General features: G+C 42.7%; 3 protein-coding genes and 1 pseudogene across 9 annotated transcripts in view; all 4 read left to right on the top strand.

Moving 5' to 3' along the window:
- Positions 1-156: 156 nt before the first annotated feature.
- On the top strand, positions 157-4,053 carry Taf9 (TATA-box binding protein associated factor 9). Its single transcript, NM_001286097.1, has 3 exons — positions 157-187; positions 2,259-2,351; positions 3,029-4,053. Exon 3 carries the CDS (start codon positions 3,046-3,048, stop codon positions 3,832-3,834), a length of 789 nt encoding a protein of 262 aa, NP_001273026.1. The 5' UTR covers positions 157-187; positions 2,259-2,351; positions 3,029-3,045; the 3' UTR covers positions 3,835-4,053.
- Ak6 (adenylate kinase 6) lies at positions 157-16,066 on the top strand. Its single transcript, NM_001286098.1, has 5 exons — positions 157-187; positions 2,259-2,351; positions 10,114-10,172; positions 10,277-10,422; positions 15,872-16,066. Exons 1-5 carry the CDS (start codon positions 160-162, stop codon positions 16,062-16,064), a joined length of 519 nt encoding a protein of 172 aa, NP_001273027.1. The 5' UTR covers positions 157-159; the 3' UTR covers positions 16,065-16,066.
- LOC106008499 (2-methoxy-6-polyprenyl-1,4-benzoquinol methylase, mitochondrial pseudogene) lies at positions 10,277-14,334 on the top strand (annotated as a pseudogene). Its single transcript, XR_015442331.1, has 2 exons — positions 10,277-10,422; positions 11,601-14,334. The product of XR_015442331.1 is annotated as a 2-methoxy-6-polyprenyl-1,4-benzoquinol methylase, mitochondrial pseudogene (transcript).
- Positions 16,067-20,886: 4,820 nt separating the features above from the next.
- Ccdc125 (coiled-coil domain containing 125) overlaps positions 20,887-26,723 on the top strand; it is a 37,496-nt gene continuing 31,659 nt past the window's right edge. For 2 of the 6 annotated variants that reach the window (XM_087189485.1, XM_087189480.1), the window contains exon 1: positions 21,591-21,852. In XM_087189485.1, the coding sequence (XP_087045611.1) occupies positions 21,809-21,852 (44 nt within the window). In that variant the 5' untranslated portion in view covers positions 21,591-21,808. Of the gene's footprint in view, positions 21,550-21,590; positions 23,316-26,723 lie in introns of those variants that run through there. The other 4 variants (XM_087189482.1, XM_087189483.1, XM_087189484.1 and 1 more) reach the window with 4 other exon arrangements.

The following is a 26,723-nucleotide window of genomic DNA, read 5'->3' as shown; positions in this document are numbered from 1 at the left end:
ACCAAAGGCAGGTGGCTGGACCGCGGAGGTGGTCAGGAGCACCGGGCACCCCCTGGTCCTGCGAGTCGCGAACTGTTGCAGCCGCCCGCCCCTTCCGGCTCCGCCCCTCAGTGTGCTAGGAGAGCGAGCTGACTCACCCGGTCCGTGGCCTTGGGAACTATGGTGCTTCCGAACATCCTGATCACCGGTTAGCGCGCGGCTGGGCGGGTGGGGCTGCCGAGTGCTCTAGGGCCTCGGCCGCCGAGGTGGGGGCCACCGGTGTTGTGTGCGGGGCCGCGTGTGTGACGGTCTCCAGGCCTGGGGCCTGGCCCTCGCGACCCTTTCGGGAGGCGGGAGAGGGGACGCGGAACGGTGACTCCGCCTCCGTGCACCTTGGCGAGGTGGAGGCGAGCCCAGCTTCCCTCGAAAACCATTGAATCTTACTGGATCTGATTTTTTGCTTTTAAAATGGGCGGTTGACTCTGGCAGGAATGGGTTTGGCGTTTAAGATACAAGATACCATGTGGCCCTTAGTAGATCTGTTAATGTTGGATGTCTCCCTCCTTAGGCCTTCTTCGGTCGTCTTTAATTTTCTTCTTTGCATCTGCAAACAGTTCACAGATGAGGTTTCTGTAAATGAGTTGGGTTGTTTGTGGCGTGATTAATCTGCTGCAAGTATATACTTTTGTTGAGTTAGTATCAGAGTGTTTTTTTTTTAATGTTAAGTCATCTGCTGAGCATTTCTCGACGTTTCTCATGAAGGAATGCTGTGAAGATACCGGACTAGTAGGGGGGTTTTCTGGTCTTTTGGAGCCATTCTCAGCTTGCATTTTATCAGTAAAGGAAACGAAAATACTGTACTGCGTAACAACCTTGTCACCGCTGCTCATTCAGTTCTGAAAATATTAACTTGTAGTAGTTAATAGCATCATCGTACACCCCTCTTGCAAAAAATCTAATAGGTGTAGATGCTGCCATAACAAATAAGTTTCTTTGTAACTTTAAAGTCACTTAAACATAAAATTCTTCAGCAAGACATGGGTCCTGTTTCTGAGTGCTGCAGCTTAAGCACTCAACGAGTAAGTATTTAGCCTTTTAAGATTTCATACAGAAAAGAGTTTCAGCAAGTAACATGGAGGGTTAGACATAATGCTCTGGTTTTTATTATTAAGCCATATTGTAGGAAATCTAGAGAGCATTTTATGGAAAATATGTTGAGTTCGGACCTAGCAAGTTCAAGGACAGCCAAGAAAAAAAAAACCAAAATAATAATAACTTCAGTGGTACTAAACCTGAAGAACCGAAAATTATATATTTGATTATGTATTTTAGAATAGTATTAGATATAAAAGGGAGAGACTAAAGAACAATGTATTGCCATTATTTAAAAGGGAATGTATGTTCTTTGTATGGGTGTGCACGATGTTATATATGTACACAAACACACATAAGACTTACTTGTAAAAGCATGTAAGAAACTGGTTTACAGCAATTCCCTGTAAGGAAGAGAATAGGAGTTTTTCCTTTTTTTTTTTTCTTGAGACAGGGTCTTGCTATGTAGTTAAGGTTGGCCTTGAACTCACTATATGTCCCAGACTGGCCTTGAACTTGTGACGATCCTCCCACCTCAGCCCCCTGAGTGTTGGGATTACAGGGTACAGGCTTGTGTGCCACCATGCCTGGCTTAATTCTGTAATTTTTATTTTTTATTTTTTGGCTTTTTGAGGCAGGGTCTTCCTTTGTAGTCCAGGCTGGCCCTGAACTCACTATGTAGCCCAGGCTAGCCTCGAACTCTTGGTGATCCTCCTGCCTCAGCCTCCTGAGTGCTGGGATTACAGGCGTGTGCCATCATGCCCAGTTTGTATTCTTTGGGGAGGGGGGTACTGGGGATCCAACTCAGGACCTTGCGCTTTCAAGGCAGGCAGTGGAACCACTAAGCTAAATCCCCAGCCCTGTAATCTTTTTTTAATTAAAGCAAATAAATAATAATTGATTTGAGATGGCTAATTTTAAATTAGTTCTGGGCAGTTTCATGTAGATGACACGCAGAATTGATAGTGAAATTGCCTGAGCCCCATCTGTTGGAAAATCATGCTGAGTAAGAGTCTGACCTCCAGTCATCTCCAGGAAATTGCAGTTAAGTCATAGTGTATATTCATATATGTTTGCTAATTAGGAAAATTTTTGCACAAGTTGTTAAGAACCTTAAGCGCAAAAGGTGGGTGAAGGCCAATAAGTCATATTTCACAAACAGTATTTTTCTATGGCTTGTCTTACAGGTACACCAGGAGTTGGAAAAACCACACTAGGCAAAGAACTTGCATCCAGATCAGGACTAAAGTACATTAATGTGGGTGATGTAGCTCGAGAAGGTAAGTGGCATAGAATAGTACCACTAGGAGTTGTGACAGGGTACAAAATTGTTTCTAAGGAATTTATGCTCTGTTGGGGACCCACAGAATTATGAAATAGCAAGGGTCCAGTGCTATGCCTGGGTCATTTTGACCATTTCCCTTCCAATCCCCAAAATGGCTGTCTTGTGAACAGTAATGATTGGTCTTCAGATAGATAGAATCTGAATATAAGGAAGAGAACATTTTGTGTTAAGTGGCGCTAAGCATATATATGAGATGATTTATTGCTGTTACTGGAGGGACAGATTATTTCGAAGTCAGGCAGTAGGATATGACTCCTATAGTAATTTTCTTACATTAGTTTGATAGTTGCATGCCCAGGTGCAGATACATACATTCTAAAGTGATATATCTTTTTACTTGTTTTCTGTTTTCCTCTAATTTTTATTCAGTCACCTGTTTGTCTTTCTCTTTTTATATTTTACAGTTAATACAGAGTAGGAACTCAATACATTTAAGTAAAGGGAACTTTTAAGTATACCTCATTAAAATTAAAAAGATGAGATATGTTATAAATTTTAAATATATTTTTAAAAATTTAACATTTAAAAAACATTTTAAGTTCCTAACAGTTGCTACTAAGGTGACTATTTCGGTGTGATCTAATGTACATATTTTTTTCAAACGATCGAAAGTCTGATCGGCGGATATCATGGAGTCTGGCAAGATGACTTCTCCCAAGAGCATGCCGAAAGATGCACAGATGATGGCACAAATCCTGAAGGATATGGGGATTACAGAATATGAGCCGAGAGTTATAAATCAGATGCTGGAGTTTGCCTTCCGATATGTAACCACAATTCTAGATGATGCTAAGATTTATTCAAGCCATGCCAAGAAAGCCACTGTCGATGCAGATGACGTGCGACTGGCAATCCAGTGTCGAGCTGACCAATCTTTTACCTCTCCTCCCCCAAGAGATTTTTTATTAGATATTGCAAGACAAAGGAACCAAACCCCTTTGCCACTGATCAAGCCATATTCAGGTCCTAGATTGCCACCTGATCGATACTGCTTAACGGCTCCAAACTACAGGCTCAAGTCTTTACAAAAAAAGACATCTACTTCTGCGGGAAGAATAACAGTTCCGCGGTTGAGTGTTGGTTCAGTTACTAGCAGACCAAGTACCCCAACACTAGGCACCCCGACCCCACAGGCCATGTCTGTTTCAGGCAAAGTAGGGGCTCCAGTGTCCCTCACTGGGCAGAGGTTTACGGTGCAGATGCCTGCCTCCCAGGCCCCTGCTGTAAAAGCCTCCATTCCTGCAACTTCAGCAGTCCAGAATGTTCTGATTAATCCATCATTAATTGGGTCCAAAAACATTCTTATTACCACTAATATGGTATCATCACAAAATACTGCCAGTGAGTCATCAAATGCATTGAAAAGAAAGCGTGAAGATGATGATGATGATGACGATGATGACTATGATAATTTGTAATCTGCCTCTATGCATGTAACATATACTTGGTCTTGAGTCCTTTGTACTGAGATTAAGCATGCTGGATGTTTTCAAGTTCTGTTTTAGAAACTGTAAATAGTATTTAATGAGTAAATTTAGACACTTTAATTGAAATGTTGGGTTTTCTTTTATAGGAAACTAATGATTTTTTTATCAACCTTTATGTGTAAAAAATAAAGTTCTCGTTCACCAGTTTGATCGTTGGTGCTTTGACAGTTATACTTTAAAAGTAATTTCTCCCTCTTTGTCTTTGTGAGAAATGATGGATGCAGTTATTGAAGTTTTTGCAGTCTGTTCATTTGAACTAGAATGTCACCTCTAGTGTCTTCAGAGGTTCGCCTCATAACCTCTGACGTGTTAAGTTGCTTTTATGGTATCTTATCTCAGAGTGCTGAAATTTAAGCAGGACTCCTCTTTGAAGAGACCACTTGGGTAGGATTTTTATTCGTAGTGAATTTTAATTTACTTAGATTTTATCTTCTAGAGTTCGACACAGACACAGACACACAGACACACACACACACACACACACACACACACACACACACACACCCTGCCCTGTACCAGGGATCGAACTCAGGACCTTGCACTTGCAAGGCAGGCACTGCGCCACTGAGCTAAATATCTTTTTGGCTATATTTTGGTTATATTTAAATACTCTTATTTCTCCCAGGCCTCTTCCACTATTTAAAAACGGGGCTTTTTTTGTTTTGGTTTGGTTTGGTTTTTTTGCAGTTCAGTTTTGAGATTTTGGGTTTTGTTTGGTTTGATTTTGGTTTTTTGAGACAAAGTCTTCCTACGTAGTTCATACTCATGTATCCCAGGCTGGCCTCAAACTCATGGTGATCCTTCTGCCTCAGCCTCCTGAGTGCTAGGATTACAGGCATGTGCCTCCACGCCCAACTCAAATTTTATTTTTTCATGATGCTAAAAATCAAACAGCCTTATACATGCTAGTCATGCACTCTACCAGTGAGCTACACACTTAGCCCCTCAGTTTTTCTTTTAAAGTGGTAATACATTTTAAGGAAAATTAAGCAGTCCTCTATAAAGCATTTGTTCTCCACTGCAGATGATTTTTGTGGTTATTGCATCTGTGGAGGGAGGTGATTAAGGTTTGCTATTTAACATTGAGCTAGTAGAGGCCAGAGAAGCTGCTGAACAGCCTACAGTTTACAGGTCAGCCCCCTTTCTTATGATAGTTACCTGGCTCAAAATGTCAGGAGGATTTATGTTCAGAAATCCTGCTATAAAAAAATGAGGCTTAAAAAGCCCAACTAACTACCTGGTCTCCCACCCCAAGAGTCAGGGACTTCACACTGAGCTACATTCCCAGTCCTATTTTAATTTTGAGGTAGGGTCTCACTAGGTTGCTCAGGTGGAACTCGAGCTCACCATTACAGTGCGTGCAAACCACCTGATTTTTTTAAAAGGGAGTTTATTGGGCCCAGGATGTCTGCCTGACAAGTGCAAGGTCCTGGGTTTGATCTCCCGGTACTGAGAAAAAGTATTTGCATCCTAATAATCATGTTAAATTGCTGTATAATTTGTAAGAGATCAGTCTTATCTGTATGGAACAAGGACAGGGGTGAAAATAGGTGGGAAATTCAGCTTAGGAAAACTATTTGGAGCTCTAAATGATTGTTGCTGCTGCTGCCTCTTCCTTTCCCCTGCCTCCCTTTCCCCCCTCCTCCTTTTTTTTCTTGAGACTTCAAGGTCTCACAGTGTTGACCAAGCAGATCTCAAACTCCTGGACTCAGCCATTTCTTCTGCCTCAGCCTCAAGTATCAGGAATGGTGAAGAATCCTTCTCTTAGCCTATTTTTACAGTCTCAGATTCCTACTGCCATCCTTTCCCACATCCAAGTATCTTGGTCTGATTAGCATCCTTAACTTTGTTGCCACCAGCTTATCAGCATGCAGCCTGTTCCTAAACCTGAAGTAGGCATACACTGGTCAAGGCAAAGTAATGCAGTGGTGTTGGGTCCATCTCAAATAGGGGTTGTAAAACAGCCAGGTTCTTGTGTACATGTGCATGCGCTACTACTAAGCTACACTTATGTGTGTGGTGCTAGGGATTGAACCCAGGGCTTCAGGGATGCTAATCAAGTGCTGTACCACTGAGTTACATACTCATTCCTTTTAAAGAATTTTTTTTTTTTTGTACCGGGGATCGAACTTGGGTCCTTGCACTTGGGAGGCAGGCGGTGGAACCACTGAGCTAAATCTCTGGCCCAAGAATTTTTATTTTGACACGGGGTCTTACTCAGTTGCCCAGGCTATCCTTTAAAACAGCCCAGTTTCAGTAGACAGTATTATACACCTGTAAATCAGTTTCTTGGGAGGCTGAGGCAGGAGTGCATGTTCAAGGGCAGCCTGGGCAGCTTAGTGAGACCCTGTCTCAAAAATAAAAAGGGCTTGGGGTATAACTCAGTGGTAGTACTTGCCTAGCATGTATGAGGCCCTGGTTTTGATCCCCAGTACTGGGCAAAACAAAACAAATATGACAGTCCAATTTTAAGACATCCTGTAAACATAACCACCTATTAAAACACATACTCTGAAGTTATCCTTGACTCCGCTTGCGCACTCCTGGATCCTGGTTCCCACATATACATGCTCACTCTCCACACAGATCCACTTGGCCTCTAAATCATTATAGTTTTTCTGAAACGTCTGTATAGTGTTCCCCTGTCATTTTCACAACTATTGTTACCATGCCTAAATTTCCTACTAATTTCACTACAGCCGGGTGTGGTGGGGCACATATGTAATCCCAGCACTTGAAGGCTGAGGCAGGAGAATTGCCAGAATTCAAGATCAGCTGGGTGAGTTCAAGGTCAGCCTGAACTACATAAACCCTGTCTCAAAAACAAAAAACCTCTTCGATATAGCTTCCCTCCTTACACTATTCCTTAGAAAAAGGTGGGAGGGAGAGAGAATAACAGGATTTGAACTCTTTCTGACATAATGTGTATAAACTTGCTACATTTTATTCTTTGTCCTTACAGCCACTCACCCTTATTTCCCACCATGCACTGTTTTCAAACACACTGGGAATTTTGTTTTTCATTACCTGGGGATTGAATTGCGACCATTCACACTGAATTCACACAGCCCTTTTTTGGGGGGGGTAACGGGGATCGAACTTGGGACCTTGTGCTTGCGGGGCAGGCAGCAGAACCACTGAGCTAAATCCCTGGCCCAACACAGCCCATTTTTTAAAAGAACTGAATTGAGGGCTGGGGATTTAGCTCAGTGGCACCACTCCTACCTCACAAGCGCAAGGTCCTGAGTTTGATCACCGGTACTACAAAAAAAAGAATTGAATATTTAATATCCCCCACCCCACCCCCAGTAAGCAAAGCAAACTTATTCTTGGTATATCAAATTGAATTCTAGGAATATAATAAAGTCTGGCTTGGAAATATAGAAAAAGACTGAATTAACATACACCATGCATTATTTTAGGGTTTTTTTCTGAACTATACATTGACATCTAACTTGTCTGATAGCAGATGCTGCAGCCCATGTTTTAAATTTTTTTGAGACAAGATCTTGCTGAGCTGTGTAGGCTGGACCTAAACATACGATTAAGTATGCTTCCGCCTCCCAGAGTGCTAGGATTACAGCATGCGCCACCGTGTCCTGCTTGCCTCTGCTGTTCTCTTTGCCAGGAGATGCCCCCTCTATCAGCCTTGCCAACAACTCAAAGGCACAGTCAGATGTCACATCTCCAGCTCTGTCTCGGGCAGGATTACTGTGATCCTGCCTCACCTGCAGTAACTCCATGCCATCTCCTGTGGCTTCTGGGCTTGGTTCTGTCCAACTCATTCTCCACCCACAAACCAAAATGGTTTTTAAAATATTTGAAATTGATCACAATTTACATCTAAAATGCTTTTGTGAACGTCTTTGCCTTACAATAGTTTCAGCTCCTTAATTTGGCTTTGAAGGTCTTTTTGTTCTGACCTCAGCTTACTTGACCCCTTTGCACTTATTTATTTTCTAATTGTTCTGAAAGACTTTCCCTCCCTTGAAAAGACCTACTGTCCCTGGGTTCTCTAGCTCTGGCTATCTTGTTTTCTCAGGTTAAAATACTCTTTGTCACCTTCTCCTCCCTAGCTCACTGCCTCAGGTTTTTCCTTAGAAGTCACCTTGTCCAGGAAGCTTCCCCTAATAAGTTAGGCTTATGTTAGGTGTTCATCTTGCTGCTCCTACAGCACCATGAGCCATGACAATAAAGTAGAGTAAACTTTCCAGGTGAGTTGTCTGTTCTCTCCCATTTTATTGTAAACTCTGTTTTTGAAACACTGGATAAAAATGGCCCAGGGGTATTAGCTCAGTGTGAAGACCCTAGGTTCAATCCCCAGTGCCACCAAAGAATAATAATAATGCTAAAGATATCTACTTTATACACATTCTTGAAGATTTCAGTATGATCTTGAACACATGCTTAAGTATTTGCTACTACATAGTACAGTAATGATTAAAGATATTCTGAGATTTCACGGTACTGTTAAAAAAAAGTGCAGCTGGCTCACTGCATCCAAAGAGCCAAATGTGAATTGAAAATATTTTTTAAAAAGGAGCTGGTTGGCCAGGAATGTAGCTCAGTGGCACAGCGCCTGCCTGGCAGGCAAGCGAGAGGTCCTGAGTTTGATCCCTGGTACCAGGAAGGAAAAAAAAAAAAAAAGAGCTGGGGCAGTGGCACAGACCTATAATCCCAGCTACTTGGGGAGACTGAGGCAGGAGGATCTCTTGAGTCTAAGAATTTGAGACCAGCCTGGGCAACATAGCAAGATCTTGTCTCAGAAGAAAGTATTAAAAAAAAATTTTTATCTGTGTTGAACATGTATAGACATTTTTCCTTTAGCAATATAGTATAAGAACTACTTCCATAGCATTTTATGTTTTTTGAGGTATTTTAGTAATCTAGAGGATCTTAGATTATATGCAAATCATTTTATATAAGAGACTTCAGCACTAGGACATTTTGGAGCAATCTCCCATGGATATTGAAGTATGCTTTTAAAATAATACATGAAAAAAATACTTGAATCCTACTAAGTTTTATCTTTTTTTCTCATCTTTGTGCCTATTGCAGACAACTTTGAATTCTGGTTTTTATGCTTTACACTTGTATATATGAGCATTTATCATGTTACTACTGGTTTATACTACATCCATTTTGGGGGTTTGTTTGTTTGTTTGGTGGTATTATGGGGAACCCAGGGCCTCTGCTCTGAGCTATATCCCCAGTCCTTCTTTTTTATTTTTTGAGACCGGATCTTGCTAAATTGCCTAGGGTGGGCTCTGACTTTTGATCCTCCTGCCTCAGCCTCCTAGAGTCCTGGAATTACAGGTATTGCCACCAGGCCTGGACAAGACTTTAGCTCCTGAGAGGAATGACATATGAATACTGGAAATCAGTTCAGTGGCATCTGTATATTTATTCCTCAACCTTCGTGAAAACGTGAGCTCAGTGGCAGGTTTGCTTCTAGAATCAGGAGCCTGGGGTTCCTTTGGTGTTTCATCTCCTTGGCCTAATAAATCCAGAACTTAACCTGCTCTTAATGCTTGTAAGGATGTTTGTATCTGTCCACATTTCCTCTTCCTTCCAATCTATAGATCAACAACAATAACAAAAAGCATTACTGTATCTTATAACCTACAAATCTGGTGTGGCTATTCACTCTTTTTAGTTGGTTTCAACTTTGAAATTGAAAAGTTTCAGATACTTCTTGGCAGGGCTGTAGACTCACTTTTAATCCCAGATACTTGGGAGGCTGAGGCAGGAAGATCAAGAGTTTGAGACCAGCCTGAGTAACTTACTGAGACCCAGCTCAAAACTTAAATTTAAAAAGTGCTGAGGATTCAGCTCAGTGAGTGCAAGGCCTGGTTTCAATCCCCAGTATCACAAAGAAGTTTCAGATCTATTGCTGCCCAGGTTTCCCACTAGACATGATTTCTTTTTTTTTTTTTTTGGGGGGGGGGGGTACCAGAGATCGAACTCAGGCCCTTGAGCTTGCTAGGGAGGCAGTGAAACCACTGAGCTAAATTCCCGGCCCTAGACATGATTTCTAGTATTGCTTTTTACATTTTATGTCCATGTAACATCTGTTATATTAGTGCCCTCTTTTGCACTAAAAGAGTCTCAAAGAATGATTGGTGATACAGTTTCTGAAGTCTAGAATGAATTGAAAATTAGTGAAAGTTAACACCACTATTTTAATGAGCTAATGTAAATCTCTTTTAGGGGCATTATATAATGGCTACGATGAAGAGTATGAGTGTCCCATTTTAGATGAAGAAAAAGTAAGTATGACTTTGCATAAAATATGTATTTGTTGAATTTAATAGGAATGTTGACCTCATTTTTCTTAGGAAACATCTTTGTTTTTTTTTAACCTCTCTTACAGGTAGTTGATGAGTTAGAGAACCAAATGGCAGAAGGTGGAGCTATTGTTGACTACCATGGTTGTGATTTCTTTCCTGAACGATGGTTTCATGCAGTTTTTGTGTTGAGAACAGATAACAGTATATTGTACAAAAGACTTGAAACAAGGTAAGAGAACATTGAATCCTTAAAATATAACATACACTCTCTTTTTGAGATTCCTGAAATTGGCCAGTACTACCATGAAAAGGGATTCTTTTGGAAGTTGTGACTACTTTATTTGGTCCCCTGTTGTAAACCAAATTTATGAGGGCTGGGCATGGTGGAGCATGCCTGTAATCCCAGCACTCAGGAGGCTGAGACCAGAGGATTACCAAAATTCAAGGTGAATTCAAGGCCAGCCTGGACTACAGAATGAGATCTTGTCTCAAAAAACCAAAATATAAAAATTAAAAACTTAAAAATAAACTAAATCTATGTGGCACTGTCATTCTGACAGAAGACAGATTTGCACATTTAAAAGACCCAGGTAAGTACTTTCTGAGTAAATGAATATCTCAGTTGACAATTGGATCCAGTAAAATAAACTGTGTAGCACTGTTGGCCAACCTATGGCATGCATATTATTGTGTGTTTTTCTTTTTAAAACAAAAGATGTTAATGTATGAGTTGTTTTTTCTAAACTAAAACCTCAGTATTCACGATTAATTGGAGTGTTGGCACTTTGTGATAAATAAGTGGGTTTTTGGTTGCAGTTTGGGCACTCGTCTCTAAAAGGTTTGCCATCATTGCTCTACAGAAACCCCATTTATGGGCGGGGGATTTAGCTCAGTGGTTTTGCCGCCTGCTGTGCAGGCACAAGGACCCGAGTTCGATCCCCGGTACCAAAAAAAAAAAAAAAAGAAAGAAAGAAACCCCATTTAGCCATGCTTTTTCTTTGATAAAAGGAAAAAAGGATTTTCCTTCCTAGGAAAAGAGCCAGGCCACTAACAGTGTTTGCTTAAATGTCACCATTAAGCCCACGTGAAGCTGGGCGTGATGGTGCACACCTGTAATACCAGCTGTAAATCTATAGGGAAAGTGAGGTTGAGTGAGGTTAGACCAAAAACTGTAATCTTTTCTTTAGGCAGTGAAAAGTCATTAAAGTTTTTTGACTATTGGGGCTAGGGTTGTAGTTCAGTGGTAGAGCAAAAAAGAGAGAATTTTTTTTTCTTTGAGTAGAGAAATAGTAGAGACCATGTGGTACATAACCTTTTTTCAATAAAGACAATTTAAGGTCTCACATTAGCAGATTTTCCCGCTATCCCAGATTCCACATCTTTTTTCCCCCTTTTTGTTATACTAAGGATTGAACTACATTCTGTTTTGACCCTGTGGAGAAGATTCATGAAAGCCTTCTACAGTGTAACTTCAACCTGATTTACTACTTGTCAACTGTCTACCAAATTGTTCCTGAGATTCTCCATGATGCAGACAGAGATGAGATGAGGGTGTCTTCCGATCTCTATTAGTCATGTATCTTTCTCATGGGTTTTGATATCTTTTATTATAATGACCATTAGAAAAATTCCAATTCCTGGGCTAGAGATGTGGCCCACTGGTAGAACTCTTGTCTAATTATGTCCAAGACCCTGGGTTCAATCCCTAACACCAGGAAGAGAGACAGAGAAAGAAAAGAAAAAAACCCTCTCCACATACATACTCTTAATATTCCATCTTTTAAGAAATAGAAAATAGAAACATGTATTCAGTTCTAAGGCTGAACTCAACAATCCTCCTGATTTGGCCTCTGGGATTACAGGTCTGCATTACACACTGTCCTAGGTGGATAGCCTTACTTAAAGTAGTTCTAGCTGCTGGGTGTGGTGGCACATGCCTATAATCCCTGCACTCAGGAGGCTGAGGCAAGAGTATCACCATGAGTTCAAGGCCAGCCTGGACTACATAGTGAGACCGTGTCTCAAAAGAAAAAAAACTGAAAGGCCGGGAATTGAGCTCTCAGTGGTGCCAAGCCTGCCTCACAGATGCAAGGTCCTGAGTTCAATCCCCAGTACTGGGGAAAAAAACAAACAAACAAAAAGAAAAGAAAACTTGAAGTCCTCTTGCCTTTTGCCTCAGCCTCTCAAAGTGCTGGGACTACAGTCTATCAGGTGTTTGAAAGTGTGACCAAGAAATATAATGTGACGAACGATATGATGAGTCTGGGCATGCATCATGTTTGGAAAGATATGCTGCTGTGGAAGATGAACCCATTGCCTGGGACTTAGCTACTCGGTGTTGCTGGAGGCACAGGTGACATTGCATTCCGGTTCCTTAATTATGTTCAGGCACAGCATCAAAGAAAGCAGAAGAGGCAGTTAAAGGCCAAACAAAATTTATCCTGGGAGGAAATTGCCAAAAAGTATAAGAATGAAGAAGATCCCTTGGGTGGTTCCGGTGTCATGATCTGTGACATCAACAGGGAGATGCTAAAGATGGGGAAGAAGAAGGCCTTTCACCAAGGACATAAAGCTGGACTTGCATGGGTACTGGGAGATGCTGAAGAACTGCCCTTTGATGATCACAAGTTTGATGTTTACACCATTGCCTTTGGGATCCGGAATGTCACACACATCGACCAGGCACTCCAAGAAGCTCATTGGGTCCTGAAGCCTGGAGGAAGGTTTCTGTGTCTGGAGTTTAGCCAAGTAAACAATCCCCTCATATCCAGGCTTTATGATCTATATAGCTTCCAGGTCATTCCTGTCCTAGGAGAGGTCATTACAGGAGACTGGAAGTCCTATCAATACCTTGTGGAGAGTATCCAGAAGTTCCCATTTCAGGAAGAATTCAAGGAGATGATAGAAGATCCAGGTTTTCAAAAGGTGACTTATGAAAGTCTTACTTCAGGCATTGTGGTCATTCATTCTGTCTTCAAACTTTAGCTCCTTTTCCTATTATGGAGAGAGATCCAGTCATATACTGTTGAAAGCCTGGAACCGAAGGATAATCCAACTTATGGACAGCAGCTGAGCATCTCCTATTAAGGATATGAACCTGGGCTCATGTTCTGAAGCAACCAAAGAGAAAGAAACAAATTCCTGTCTTTTGGTAACTTTCATTAGAAGCTGCTTGGACCTTTAAAAAAAAAAATTTAAAATTGTGATTAAAACATTACTATTTTAGGTAAATAGCTAAGAGCAAGGTATTTTTAAAAAACCTGTATCGGAGCTAGTCAGTATTTTTGGTTTTGGGGCTGAGAATGTAACCCAGTGGCACCTTGCATGCCTGGCAAAAGCAAGGTCCTGAGTTCAATCCCCAATACTGGGGGGAAAAAAATATTTTTTTGGTTTTTATCCATTGAAAAAAATTACAAAGCTTATCACCTTTTTTATATTGGATTAAAGACACTTTATTATTTCTACGTACAGAAGACTCAAGAGTACGTGTAGCCCAGTTAAGTGACAAATTGTTTAGCCTTTGCCTTGTGAGCCACACGTGTGGGACCCAGGTCGTAGCCTGTCCAGTGGCGTCAGATGCCAACGTATCTGCCATGGTAGTGGGTCCTGATGGCTTGCACCAGGTGTTACTGAGATATAACTCACACACCATATACTTTACCCATTTGTTTTTAGTATATTACAAAGTTGTACAATCATTGCTGCAATTTTACAAAATGTTTGTTTCCTCAGAAAGAAACTTTGTACCCATTAGCATCACTCAGCATTTCCTTAGGCTCCCAGGCCTGGGCACTCAGTAATCTGTTTTCTTTTCCTCTGATTTGCCTATGCTAGATATTTCATAGAAATGAATAATATAAGATGTGGTCTCTTGTGTCCCATCATAATGCTTTTAAAGTTCTATTTTTTTTTTTATTGGTAAAAGTGTTATTTTAATCTGTGGACATTTGGGTTGTTTCCACTGTTGACTATTACAAATATTGCTGCTATGAACATCAGTGCACATTTTTTGTATCTGTTTTCCTTGGAAATATACGTAGGAATTTAATTGCTGGGTAATATGGAAACGCAGTGTTTAACCTTTTGAAAAGCTATCAGAAAAAAAAAAAAAAGAAAGAAAAGCTATCAGATTGTAAAGTGGCTACAACACTGCATATGAATACTGCTATATATAAGGGTTCCAGTTTTCCACATCCTCACCAACCAGCATCTGTTATTTGGGTTTAGGTTGTAGTCATGTGTGGATATGAAGTAGTATTTCACCGTGGTTTTGTTTTGCATTTCCTTGATAGCTAATAATGTTGAGACCCGGCCTCGGGGCACAGGCCTGTGATCCCAGCACTCAGGAGGCTGTGGCAGGAGGATTGCCCCAAGTTCAAGGCCCATCTGAACTACACAGACCATCTTGAAAAAACAAAAACACAAAAAGAAAAAAAGACCAAAACCAAAAATGATGTAGAGCATATTTTCATGTGCTTATTGGCCATTTGTGTATCTTTTTAACAGATGTATCTGTACAGATCCTTTACTCAGTTTTTTTGTTGTTTGGTTTTTTTTGGGGTGCTACAGTTTGAACCCAGGTCTCAAGCGAGTGGTAGAAGCAAGTGTTCTGCCACTAATTTTTGATCGTTACAAGGTTTAACTAATTTGCTGGGGGTTTTTTTTCTTCTTCTTAAGGACAGGTTCTCACTATATTGCTAAATTACCCACACTGGGCTCAAATTTAGGATCTACCTGCCTCAGCCTCCCAGAATGCTGGGATTACAGGCATGTAGTAGCAAACCTAGGTGGATTTGAATGTTTTTTTTAAGGAAGAGAGATTTATTTTGGCTTACAGTTCAGTCCATACTTGGCTGGCTCCAGGGCCTGAATTTGAGTTTTTAACTAGTTACTTAGCTAATTTACATATTTGCCTAAAGATTACAAAAGTTAATTTATCACAATTCATTTTATATATTCCACCTATTTTATCTTAATTCTTTTAGAATCTAGAACCATTACTATACTCCTTTATGTCATAGCTGAAAATTTGACTTGAGGTAGGTAGGTACCAGTTTGATAACAGGTAACTGAGTAGTGAAAAACTGTGGGAAAACTTCAGACAAACCTAAATTTAGTCTCATAGTTCTTAGTTTAGCCTTTTTGTCAAGTTTCTTACACTTATAGGTGCTAGCTTGTTTTATCTAGGTAAAGAGATTTTGAGAAATATTTTGGGGGTGATTTCTTTTTTTGAGACAGACTTTTGCTAGGTAATCCAGGCTGGCCTTGAACTCACTGTGTATCCCAGGCTGGCCTCAAATTTGCAGCAATCCTCCTGCCACAGCCTCCTAAGTGCTGGGATTATAGGTATCCACCACCGTGCCCGGCAAAGGGTGATTGTGAACTGAGCACAATGACGCACACCTGTAAGCCCAGCGTTCTGGGAGGGTGAGGCAGGAAATCCAAAGTTTGAGCCCAGGCTGGGCAATTTAGCAACTTAGTGAGACTGAGTCTGTCTAAAAATCAAAATAATAAAAGATTCTGGGGATGTAGCTCATTGCAAAGGCCCTGGCTTCAATCCTCAGTACTGGTAAATAAATAAATAAATGGTCCAGTTTCTGGTATGTTTCTAAAACCTAAAACTACAGTTAATACCACTCAGTTTGTTTTTGTTTGCTTAACCTCTCTTTGCCTTCAAGGAGTTATAATGAGAAGAAACTAGGAGACAATATTGAGTGTGAGATTTTTCAAGTTCTTTATGAAGAGGCCATGTTATCATACAAGGAAGATATTGTGCACCAGCTGCCCAGCAATACGCCTGAAGAGCTAGAGGACAACATAAACCAGATCTTGAGATGGATTGAGCAGTGGGTCAAAGGTCACAACCCGTGACTGGTCACTTGGTGGCGCCTCTTTGCACGGCCTCCAAGTATCTGTAAAAACCAAAACTATGTGGAAGGCCCAGCAGGTATTTTTATGCCTGGGTTTCTTTTTCTCCATGAGAAAGTTAAACAATCACAAATACAATGAATACAATTATTATTAAGCATTTAAAATACGCATCAGTTGCTAAACAATAAATCTGATCAAATGGGTAGTATCTTTTAAGTTTATTACAAAAGAAAATGCAGTTGATCTCTTAAATGCTAAAGATAAATCATCAGGGTATTCCTCATTTTTTCTTTCTGTAAAAAAGAAATTGGAAGTGGTAATACTTGCACTCTGCAAAACTCAGAAGGTCCAGGGCCGGGGATTTAGCTCAGTGGTTTCACCACCTGCTGCGCAAGCACAAGGACCTGAGTTCGATCCCCGGTACCAAAAAAAAAGCAAAACTTCAGAAGGTCCAAAGCAGTACACTGAAAGGGTAGCTTTCCCTTCCTGTACCCAGGAAACTATGTCAGTGGTTTCCTGTTTATCTTTCCAAATATTTTATGCCTGTAGAGCATGTTTGTATACATTTTTTAGAGTATGGTAGCATATCATGCACACTGTTCTTTTCTTTTTTTATTTAATATATTTGAAGACTATAATTTTGGTATAATCTCAGAAAATAGACTTCCTATCTTTTTTTTTTTTTTTTTTGGTATCAGGGATCAAACTCCAGACCTTAACACTTTTGAGGCAGGTGGTGGAACCACTGAGCTAAATCCCTGGCCCCCTATCTTTTTTTTTAATTGTCACACACAATAAATTCACCACCTTAAGTACACAACCAGGCCAAGGGGTAGAGTGCTTACAGGCCCTGGGTTAGATCCTCTGCACTCCCAATGAAGTGTACAATTCACTGCTTTTTAGTACATTCACAAGGTTATCCAACAATTACCACTAATTCCAGGACATTTTTGTCCCTCCCTGAAAAGAAATTCTATACCCATAAGTGATCTTTCCCCATTCTTCTCTCCTCCCAGCCGATGACAGTCACTACTTACATCCTGTCTGGATGGATTTGCATATTCTGGACCTCTTGCACAAATTAAATCATCTAAATTATATCATTCCTTTTTATGGCCAAATCATATTTCATTATATGGGCATGCCACATTTTGTCCTTTCCATCATTGCACCATTGGGTTGTATCCTCTTTGGGTATTATAAAGTAGCATACTTGATAGCAGCATCCCATGAACATTCGTGTATAAATTTTTTGATGTTTTCAGTTCTCTTGGGTATAATTTAGGGAAATTCCCAGGTCACAGGGCAACTATGTTTAATATTTATTTATAAGGTTATACAAGCACCACCAATCATGTCCCTCTGCCTCTCTCCCCTTTTTATTTTGAGATGGATTCACTATGTAGCTCAGGCTGGCTTCCAGTTCATAATCCTACCTCAGCCTCCTGAGTGCTGGGATCACAGGTGTGCACTACCACACTACACTCCTCACCTTTTGAAGTTGGCCTTGTGCAGGCAGGCAGGCAGGCAGGCAGGCAGGCAGGCACTCTACCACTGAGCTTTATCCCCAGCCAGTGTTTAACTTAAGATGCCAAACTTTCCCAGGTGGTTGCATCATCTTATGTTCCCACTATCAATATATTATTGACCCAATTTCTCCACATCTGTGCCAACATTTGTTTCTTTTAGCTATACTAGTGTGTCATATGTCACTTTAGTTTTGATTAACATTTTCCTAATTTTTTTTCATCAGTGGGACAAAATACCCAAAGCTAGCAACTTAGAGGATGAGAGATTTATTTTGGCTCAGTTTCAGTCTATGGTCACCTGGCTCAGAGGGGCATAGTGGAATAAAAACTGCTTAACCCATGGTGGCCAGGAAACAGAGAAGGGAGGACCTGGGACAAGAATATGCACTTCCAAATCATGCTCCCAGTGACTTCCCTCTTCTGACCACATCCTTCCTCCTAACAGGACATGCTAAGTATAGTATCCCCACAGTCTAGTCAACTTCCACACACAAGACTTTGGGGAGACCTTTTAGATCTAAACCATAATACCAAAGGACCAATGATGTTGAGTATCTTTTTTTTTTTCCTTTTGGTCTTTTGAGACAGGGTTTTGGTTTGTAGCCCAGGCTGGACCCAAACTCACAGCAGTCATCTTGCCTCAGCCTCCCAAGTGCTAGGATTACAGGCGAGTGCCACACACCTGATTTTTTTCTTGAAATGGGTTCTCACTGTTATTCATGCTGCTCTAGAACTCTGGACCAAGTGGTCCTTTGGCCTCAGCTTCCCTAATGATGGATATTTAGGTTGTTTGCAGCTTTTTCTATCACAAACAGTAATGCAAGGATGATGGGCAACATTTGTATACTACTATACCATCCAGTCTTCCAAACATATTTCAAAAGTGAACTTAACCTTGAAGAAGCATTTGGTTCCCCAAAAAGATTTTTATTTTTGATGTTAGGGATGAACTCCAGGACTGTGCATGATAGGAAAGCACTCTGCCTTTGACTTGTCACTATATGGGGTGCAAGAAGTGCCACCATTGAGGAGATGGGGACCTCAACTCACCCTGCCATTAAGTTCTTGACTTTCATCATGGAAGAAGAACTTCATGGAAAAAGTTTGCATCAATAAGAGGCATAAGCAGAGTCAGAAAGGAAGAATATTAAAAGGGCTCTACAGCTGGGGATTTAGCTCAGTGGATCCAGCGCCTGCCTCGCAAGCACAAGGTCCCGAGTTTGATTTCCGGTACTAAAAAAAAAGGACTCTGGCTTGAGCAGCGGGAGAGGGCTCTCCTCATGAAGAGGTTCAGACTGACCCACTCACAAAACAAGTCAACTTCTATCATAGATTACCTGAGGGAGGCCAGGGTCTGATGGGTCATTATCTCAGTTCTGGTTTCATAGCTCCAGAGAAACCCTTATGGCTTACAGGGTAATCAGTTCCCATGAGATAAGTGTTCTTGCTTGGGAGGGGTGACATCATGGGGTGGTCTGTGAGGCTCTGCCTTTCCGGGAATCTGAGCTGACTGCAGGTCTGGGGATTTCTAGACATTGCTCCAGAAAGGTTTGGAATTGGACATTGTAAGAGCTGGCAATGGGATGTTTCTCCAAACAATGAAGATAACTTCATTTACTCTTGTCTGCTTGTCCTTAGTCTTACAGGTTTTTTTGTTTTTGTTTTTTTGCTTTTTGGTACCGGGGATTGAACTTGGGACCTTGTGCTTGTGCAGCAGGCGGTGAAACCACTGAGCTAAATCCCCGGCCCTCATTTAGTTGACTTTTTATTCAGACATTGGGCTCTGTTGACCCAGGGATGATAGAAACAAGAGTAGGCCAAATATTCCAAGTGCACACGCACATTCCTGCTTCACCTGAGAAATCTGCAACTGGTTCAGAAAGTGACTAAGCTGCTGCGCTCAGAATAAACGGGAGCAGGTTTTTATTGATTTGTGGGGTTGGGCTAGTCTGGTAATTTCCACTGGCCAGGCACATGGTTCCAAAAGTATTTCTTTTTGTGACACTTGGGCCACCAGGTGGTTACCGTCAACTCATCCTAGAGGGTGTTGAATTTTCATGTATCTGGCATCTTCATCCTGCTAAAAACATCCTGGCCTCATGGGTCTGAGTGCTGTAATAAGGCTGAATGACTTCAGGCGCTCGGGGTTTAGTGTCTTGTGAAAAAGCAAAAGGGTAGGGGCCGAAAAGGAGAGGAGTGAAAAGAAAACTTACCAGCTCTAAATTAACCCTGCACTGTAGTCTTGAACAAAGTATTTTCAAGTGCTCACCATGTCTACGTGTAGAATCTGACCCCAGTGTTAAGAGAGCAAAGGAGACCCAATCAGTATGAAGACAGACGCCAAGCCTTTCATCTCACTTCAGTCCCTCATCAGAGATCTGTGAAAGATCAGGCTCCTGCTTTCTGGGAAGTAATCCAGGCAAACGGGTATCATAATGCACAAGTCAGGAGTTATCTACAGGAAAGCTACTGTGAAACTTATCAGGTATTGCCCAGCTGTGTGACTTCCAAAATTAGTTAAGTTGACTAAGAGCAAGTCCCCCCCGCCTTGGCAAAAATGTCTCATTTCTATTTTTAATTAATTAATTAATTTTTTGGTACCGGGGATTGAACTTGGGTCCTTGTGCTTGCGCAGCAGGCGGCGAAACCACAGCTAAATCTCTGGCCCTGAAATGTCTCATTTCATACAAACATTCTGCTTCTGTGGTTTTATCAGGGTCTTCATGATGTGTCCAAGGCAAAAGTAGCTGCTGATCCATATCTTACATTAGGAGCAGATTCCGCTAAAATACTAGCAAGAAGTAAAAAAAAAGCCATACTCATGACCCAGTGGAAAGTTCCCAGGCCCTGGTGCACCCCAGTGAGGCCCTAAAAGCTAAGCTCATTTTTTGTGAATGGGCAGTCAGAGCTCAGGGCTGTGCCCCCCATCCCACCCTCAGGTCCTCCAGCTAAAGCTCCTTCTCCACCCCCTCTCTACGCCGCCAAGGAGGATTTGCCGATAGGCTCGCTGTGGCTTCCGTCTTAGCTGCCACTAAAACGGGAGAGCGCTTGAGTTGCCCCTGGCCCGCATCCGCGCTCACCGTCGTCTTCCAGTCTCCCTCTGAGACCGTCACCCCTACCTCGGTTACCCACAGCCGCCTCTGTAGCTGGAGTGCGACCTGCCGAGCACCCAGCTACCGGCGGCACGGAGGCCGCGCGTGCGTGCGCGATCCCGGGCTCGCGGACGCGCGAGCTGAAGCTTCTGCGCTGGGCGAGGGGGCGCGGGGGCGCGGGGGCGCGGGGGCGGCAGTAGCGAGCGACCCGGGCGTGGGCACGAGGGTTTGGGACCAGCGGCAAACCGGCTCCTTTCTCCGTCTCCTGTTAATTTGCTTTCCTGACCCTGAAATATAACAAATGGATTTCAAAGGCTATTTGTTTCATTCCCTTTCTTTTTTATTCCCTTTTACCTATTAATTTTGAGCCTTGAAACTGAAATGCACGGAATGCTAAGTAGTGTCCCGCTTTGGATCCTGGAACAGGAAAAAAGTCCTTAGTAGAAAAACTGAAGAGATCCTAATACTGTAAATTTAGGGTTTAGTGACTGCTTGTCTTGATAACAATTTCTCAATTTTCATAAATATATTCTAACGCTAACCTGCAATGAGTTTGGGTACAGACTATATAGGAGTGCTTAGCACTATTTCACAACTTACTGTAAATCTCAAATTATCCTAAAATAAACTACACATCCCACGGCGAAGTGAAGCAGACCATTGTTCATAAGGAGGGTTTGAGTTAGTCCTCCGCCCTGGCTGACAGGAAGTAGGTTCTGTTTGACCAAGTTGTTTGCTAAGCCGGGTTGTCGGGCTGCTGAGTGTGGACACGTCTGCCGTCTGCCGCACGTTTCCAGGCCGGAATCTCTTCCCTCTCCTTTCCGAGCATCGCGTATCCTCGGATCACCTGCTATAGATAAGCAGGTGAGCCGCTCCCAGCACCTTCGAAGACCGAGGTCAGGAGATAGGGCTATTGAGGTGCAGTATGGAGAGAGGGCTCCGAGGTAGGAGAAGTCACACTGTCTCCCCGAGTCAGGAAGCCCACTGCTGTCCGGACCTGAGGAGGCCGGGACAGTAGAAAGCATTCCTGGGGTGGGGAATGGCAGCGCCAGAGACTCCTGGGTCCTGGGAGCAAGTGCCCTTCCTCTTAGAAGCACAGGCTCCCCTCGGGGAGTACTAAGAAATGGAACTGGATGTGACGACTGGCGCCTTGCAGAAAACTGGATGGTACTTCGTTTAATTCTACTTGCCATGGAATGTTTTATAGCAAGGAAGGGGTATCTGGATCTGTGTGTGTGTGGAGACTATGGTCTTGGCTGCTGGAGGTAGGATAGCTTGGGTAGATCAAGTAAGGAACTATTGGTTGATCCAGGAAAAGTATTAAGAAGTTCAGCCAGGGTGTTGAAGTTAATGGGCAAAGGGCTGTTGGTTTGGGGAGATTTTTGTGGATTTTGAGAGGAGTTAGCAGTTGAAGGTATGGGAAGACCAAAGAGAAAAAGGGGAAAAACAATTCCAAAGTTTTGGAGCATGCCAGAAATCGAGAACTCAAGAGGGGACCTGGGCTGGGGTTGAAAATGATAATGAATTTGCTTTTGAGCCAGCTGTGTTTGAATTGCTAGCAGGATGTCCAGCTGGAGAGGTGTGTTTAGCAGTGGTAAATGTGGAAGGCAAACACACCGAGAAGAGACCGGAAGAGGAAACAAAGCCTAAGCTGGCTGATAGGAGGCATTTAGGGCAAAAGATGAGGATCTGATTTCTTGTAGGATTGAGGAGTCCAAGTGTTCCAGAGACCTGGCCTGGGGAATTAAGTGTCAGCTTCTGCAGAAGTGGAGGAGGTTGAAGAATGAGTCTAAATCGTGGATTTAGCAATTAGGAAGTCATCGGTCATTTTCCAGAGTCTGTTCATTCTGTGTCTCTTCCCGAGTGGCCGGAGGGCTAGGCAAGGAGCCAGGTATGGTTTCCACTCTTGGCTCTACGACTTCCTACTCGTGTAATTTTGGGTGAGTCATTATCCATGGACTGGAACAGGAAAATACATCTCAATCAACCAGAAGGACCCTTTCATTTCTGGCATCACTGAGCAGTCTGGAGAATTGGCGGTCTGTGGCACACACTTTGGAAATGGTGATCTAGTAGCTTAGAGCGCTAATGGACCCACAAAAAAATCATATTTACCCTCCCTCCCTTTGAGATTGGGTTTTGTTATGTTGCCCCAGCTGGTCTTGAATTCATGGCCTTAAACTGTCTTCCTGCTTCAGCCTCCCAAGTAGCTGAGACTGCAGGTGTACACTCCCATGCCTGGCTTAATACTTGCATTGATTTGGCTACTGTAGTTCATTTCAAAAGGATCCTATAGAGTAGTTATGCTTATATCTTTGGAGATAAACAGGCGGTGACAGTTAAGCTTCACTGTCAACTTGACTGGACTCTGAGGCTAATGGAAAGGCGATTGGCACACGGGGGCACAGTAGGCCCTAGTGGACTAACCCTCTGATGCTCAGGGCTCAGTGTGTTGTCAGGGGTGGGGCCTGGTGGAGGTGGGTCATTGGGTGCCTTGCAGGACTGTGGCTCGTGGGTGCTGCTTCCTAGCTGCCCTGGGTGGAGTGACTTTGCTCCGACAGGCCCTTCTGCCACGCCATCTTGGCCTTGCAGCCAGTCAGCTGTGGAGCAAACCTGAAACCATTAGCCAGGTAAGCCTCTCCTCCTCTAAGTTTCAGGCATCAGGTATTTTGCCCCATAATGAGAAAGTGACTAACACAAGTTCTGAGAAGTTCAATGCCTCATCCATGGTCGGAGTGTGGCAAGTGGGAGTGAGGTTGGAGCCCAGACCTCTGAGGCAGTGCCTTCTCTGTCCCCCTCCGCTGCATCCCTGGTCACTAACATTGAGCACATTAAACTGACTAGGTTAGTAATCCTGTGTATTTCCATTTTCTCTCTTTTTTTTTTTTTGGAGACAGTGTCTTGAAATGTAGTTCAGGCTGGCCTTGAACTCACTGGCCCACACTGGCCTGAGTACTCTGAGCTCCCAAAGTGCTGGGTTTATAGGCATGTGCTACCAAGCCTGGCTTCAAAGTTATATTTTTAAAAACATTAGGGAGCTGGGGATATACTCAGTGACAGAGCACTTGGCCAACATACACAAGACCCTGGGTTTGATCCCTGGCATCAAAAAAGCAAAGCCCAGTAGAGCCTGGAGCATGGGAAATTCATATTCAGCTCTGAATTCCGTGAGGTCACACCCATGGTGGCCGAATAGATGTGGTGCAGTAAACAATATTCTTAGCTCACCCTGGGATTGCTTAGCCTTTCCTCTTACAATGCTTTCCCCTTCTGTTGACCAATTCTGTCTTCTGTGCTGCTGGTCGCCCAATCCTGACCACACTATCCTTGGTGCAGGCAGGAGGCTACACTTAATCAGCAAGAGTCCAAGCTGGGCATGGTGGTACCCAGCTATAATCCTAGCACGTTGGGAAGCTGAGACAGGGGGATCAAAAATATGAGCCTGACCCTGGGTTACATTGTGACTTAGCAAGACACTGGCTCAAAAAAAAAGACAGAAATCTACTGCATGGGGATAAATCAAAGCCTCCAAGAGATTCTTCTTTGATTTAATGGGTAATCTCTTATCTACTGTAACTATTTAAGACAGACATAGCTACTTTTTTTTTTTTTTTTTTTTGGTACCAGGGATCGAACTCAGGTCCTTCTGCTTTTGGGGCAGGTGGCAGAACCACTGAGCTAAATCCCCGTCCCCCCAGACATAGCTACTTTTAAAGAAAATAACTGCATAAAATAACCAACCTGATTTTATGAAGATGTGGAGAGGGCTGAGTCCAACAAGCTGTACTGAGTATTGCTCTGGCTCACAGTTTTAGAGATTCACGTTCAGTCCTGTTTAATGTCATGATAAAAACTGAATATACTGTTGATCTCACTGAAGTTCTCCAAATGCTCTTAACTCATCGTAGTATTGTCTCCCAGAGTGTGAAAAACGAATAGGATAATCTAAGTAACGTGCTTGGCACGGGCCTAGCACATGGAAAGAAAGCAGTAAGTGCTGTTATATCATTTTTTTTAAAGTTTTGCTAATTTAATGGGACCAGTTAAATTTTTTTCTAGGCAAGCACAATCGATCAACTTGCTTCTCTTTTTGTCCCTTAATCCTCTTTGTTTGTGTTGTTTAAAAATTTCTAACAGGGGCCAGGGATTTAGCTCAGTGGTTCTACCACCTGCCTCGCAAGTGCAAGGTCCTGATTTCGATCCCCAGTTAAAAAAAAAAATTCTAACATATCATTTAGGTATAATTTACATATAATAAAATGCACCCATCGTAGGTATATGGTTTGCTGAGTTTTAACAAACTGGCACTCTGGTTGAGATACAAAACTGTTTTATCATCTCCTAAACATTTCTTCAATCCTCCCATCCCAGGCCACCCCCGATCTCTTAGCTGTCACTGTCCATTGCTTTTACTAGGCTCTCATACAGTATGTGCCAGTTGGTTGGCAAAACGTCTGAAATTCATGCATGTTTTGCATATATCTGAAATGCATCATTTTTATACATATATAAATTATTTATATATATTCTGTTGTGTGGACATACCACAGTTTACCTGTTTTCTGGAGATGGACACTTGGATTGTTCCCAGGTTTTTTTTTTTGTTTGTCTCTCAGTATTGGTGATTGAACCCAGGACTTTTGCACGGAGCTACATCCCCAGCCCTTTCTTATTTTTCATTTTGAGACAGGGTCTCACTAAATTGTAATATTGCCCAGGGTGGGCTTAAACTTGTGATCTTTCTGGGAAAACAGGAGTACGCCACCACACCCAGCTGCAGGGGTTTTTGTTGTTGTTGTTGTTTTTAAAACCAAACCTTGAGAAAATGATGAAATGTTTCTGAAGAGCTAGAGGAAAACACCTGTTTTGAAATGCTAGGTGGTGAAAGGCTGTGTTAACTGCACTCCACCCTGGAGGGACAAGGTGGAGTGTTTCTGCCCATCACCAGGTGGGTGGTCTCCGGCAGGCAGGAACCCAGATGGCCTGGTTTGTGGCCTTGTGCAGCTGACCACTTTGTGGCCTGCCGTAGAGGCAGATATTTCAGTCTGTTTATTCTGTTCTTTCTTCTTTTATTCATTTTTTCAGCAAACCTTTATTGAGCAGGCACTGTGTTCCGGATACTGGTGTAGGTCCTGGAAGAGCGGTGAACCAGAAAGAACTGCTCGCCTGGCTGTGCTGCCCTCCTCTTGGCCTGGGGAGCAGGCGTGAGCTCTGAGAGAGACATCCAGGCACCCAGTGCACACCACAGAGACCCCTGGCGTAGCACAGAGATGGGGGGTGCTGCACCAGCTCCCCACAAGGAACGAGATCATTATGTACTCCAGACATGGACTAATACAAATTTTAAAAATGGAAAAAAATAAACTTCAAGAAGAGAGAGGGAGGAAAAAAAAAAACCTGAGTCTCTTATGCTGCACTTGATTCCCTCCTTTGTATTAGCTTCCTCTTATTATTTTATTTTTTATTTAAAAAATTTATTTATTTTTTGTCCTGGGGATCAAACTCGGGACCTCGAGTTTGCCAGGCAGGCACTGTGCCACTGAGCTAAATCCCCAGCAGCTTCCCCTTTTTATTGGCCCTGGTTTCAGTGGTGTCATTTGAAAAATAAGTGAAATGTGGAGGAGTGCATGAGAAGGAGGCCATAGGTGCTACAAGAATCAGCAGAGGGTGGTACGGCAGAGAGGGGCTGACGCCAGGTGTGTGCCAGGAAGGCCCCCTCGAAGGGGACACTGAAGTGGCCAGGAGCCAGGTGGGCAGGGATCCAGGGCCCAAGCAGTCCAGGCCCACAGAAGAGGCGCGGGCAGGGCTCTGAACACGGGATCTGCAACAGAAAGGGCCAGACGGGACAGGGACGCCTTCTTTCCCACCAATTCACTATCCCAAATACAAAACCTCTGCTAGTCGGTCCATACAGAAATGGAAAATGGACCATCTCTTGACCCCTTTCCTTTCTGTAAAAGATTTATCTCCCTATTTCCTATTATCTTGTCTTTAAATTCGCTCTTTATTTATATTTTGAGTTTCTCATAAAAGAGAAA

Source organism: Heterocephalus glaber, unplaced genomic scaffold, assembly GCF_053883595.1.
Source record: "Heterocephalus glaber isolate CG9 unplaced genomic scaffold, H.glaber_assembly_v1.0 deba00001542, whole genome shotgun sequence".
NCBI lineage: Eukaryota > Metazoa > Chordata > Mammalia > Rodentia > Bathyergidae > Heterocephalus > Heterocephalus glaber.
Note: the sequence above shows the minus strand (reverse complement) of the source record. Positions and strands in the feature narration are given on the sequence as shown.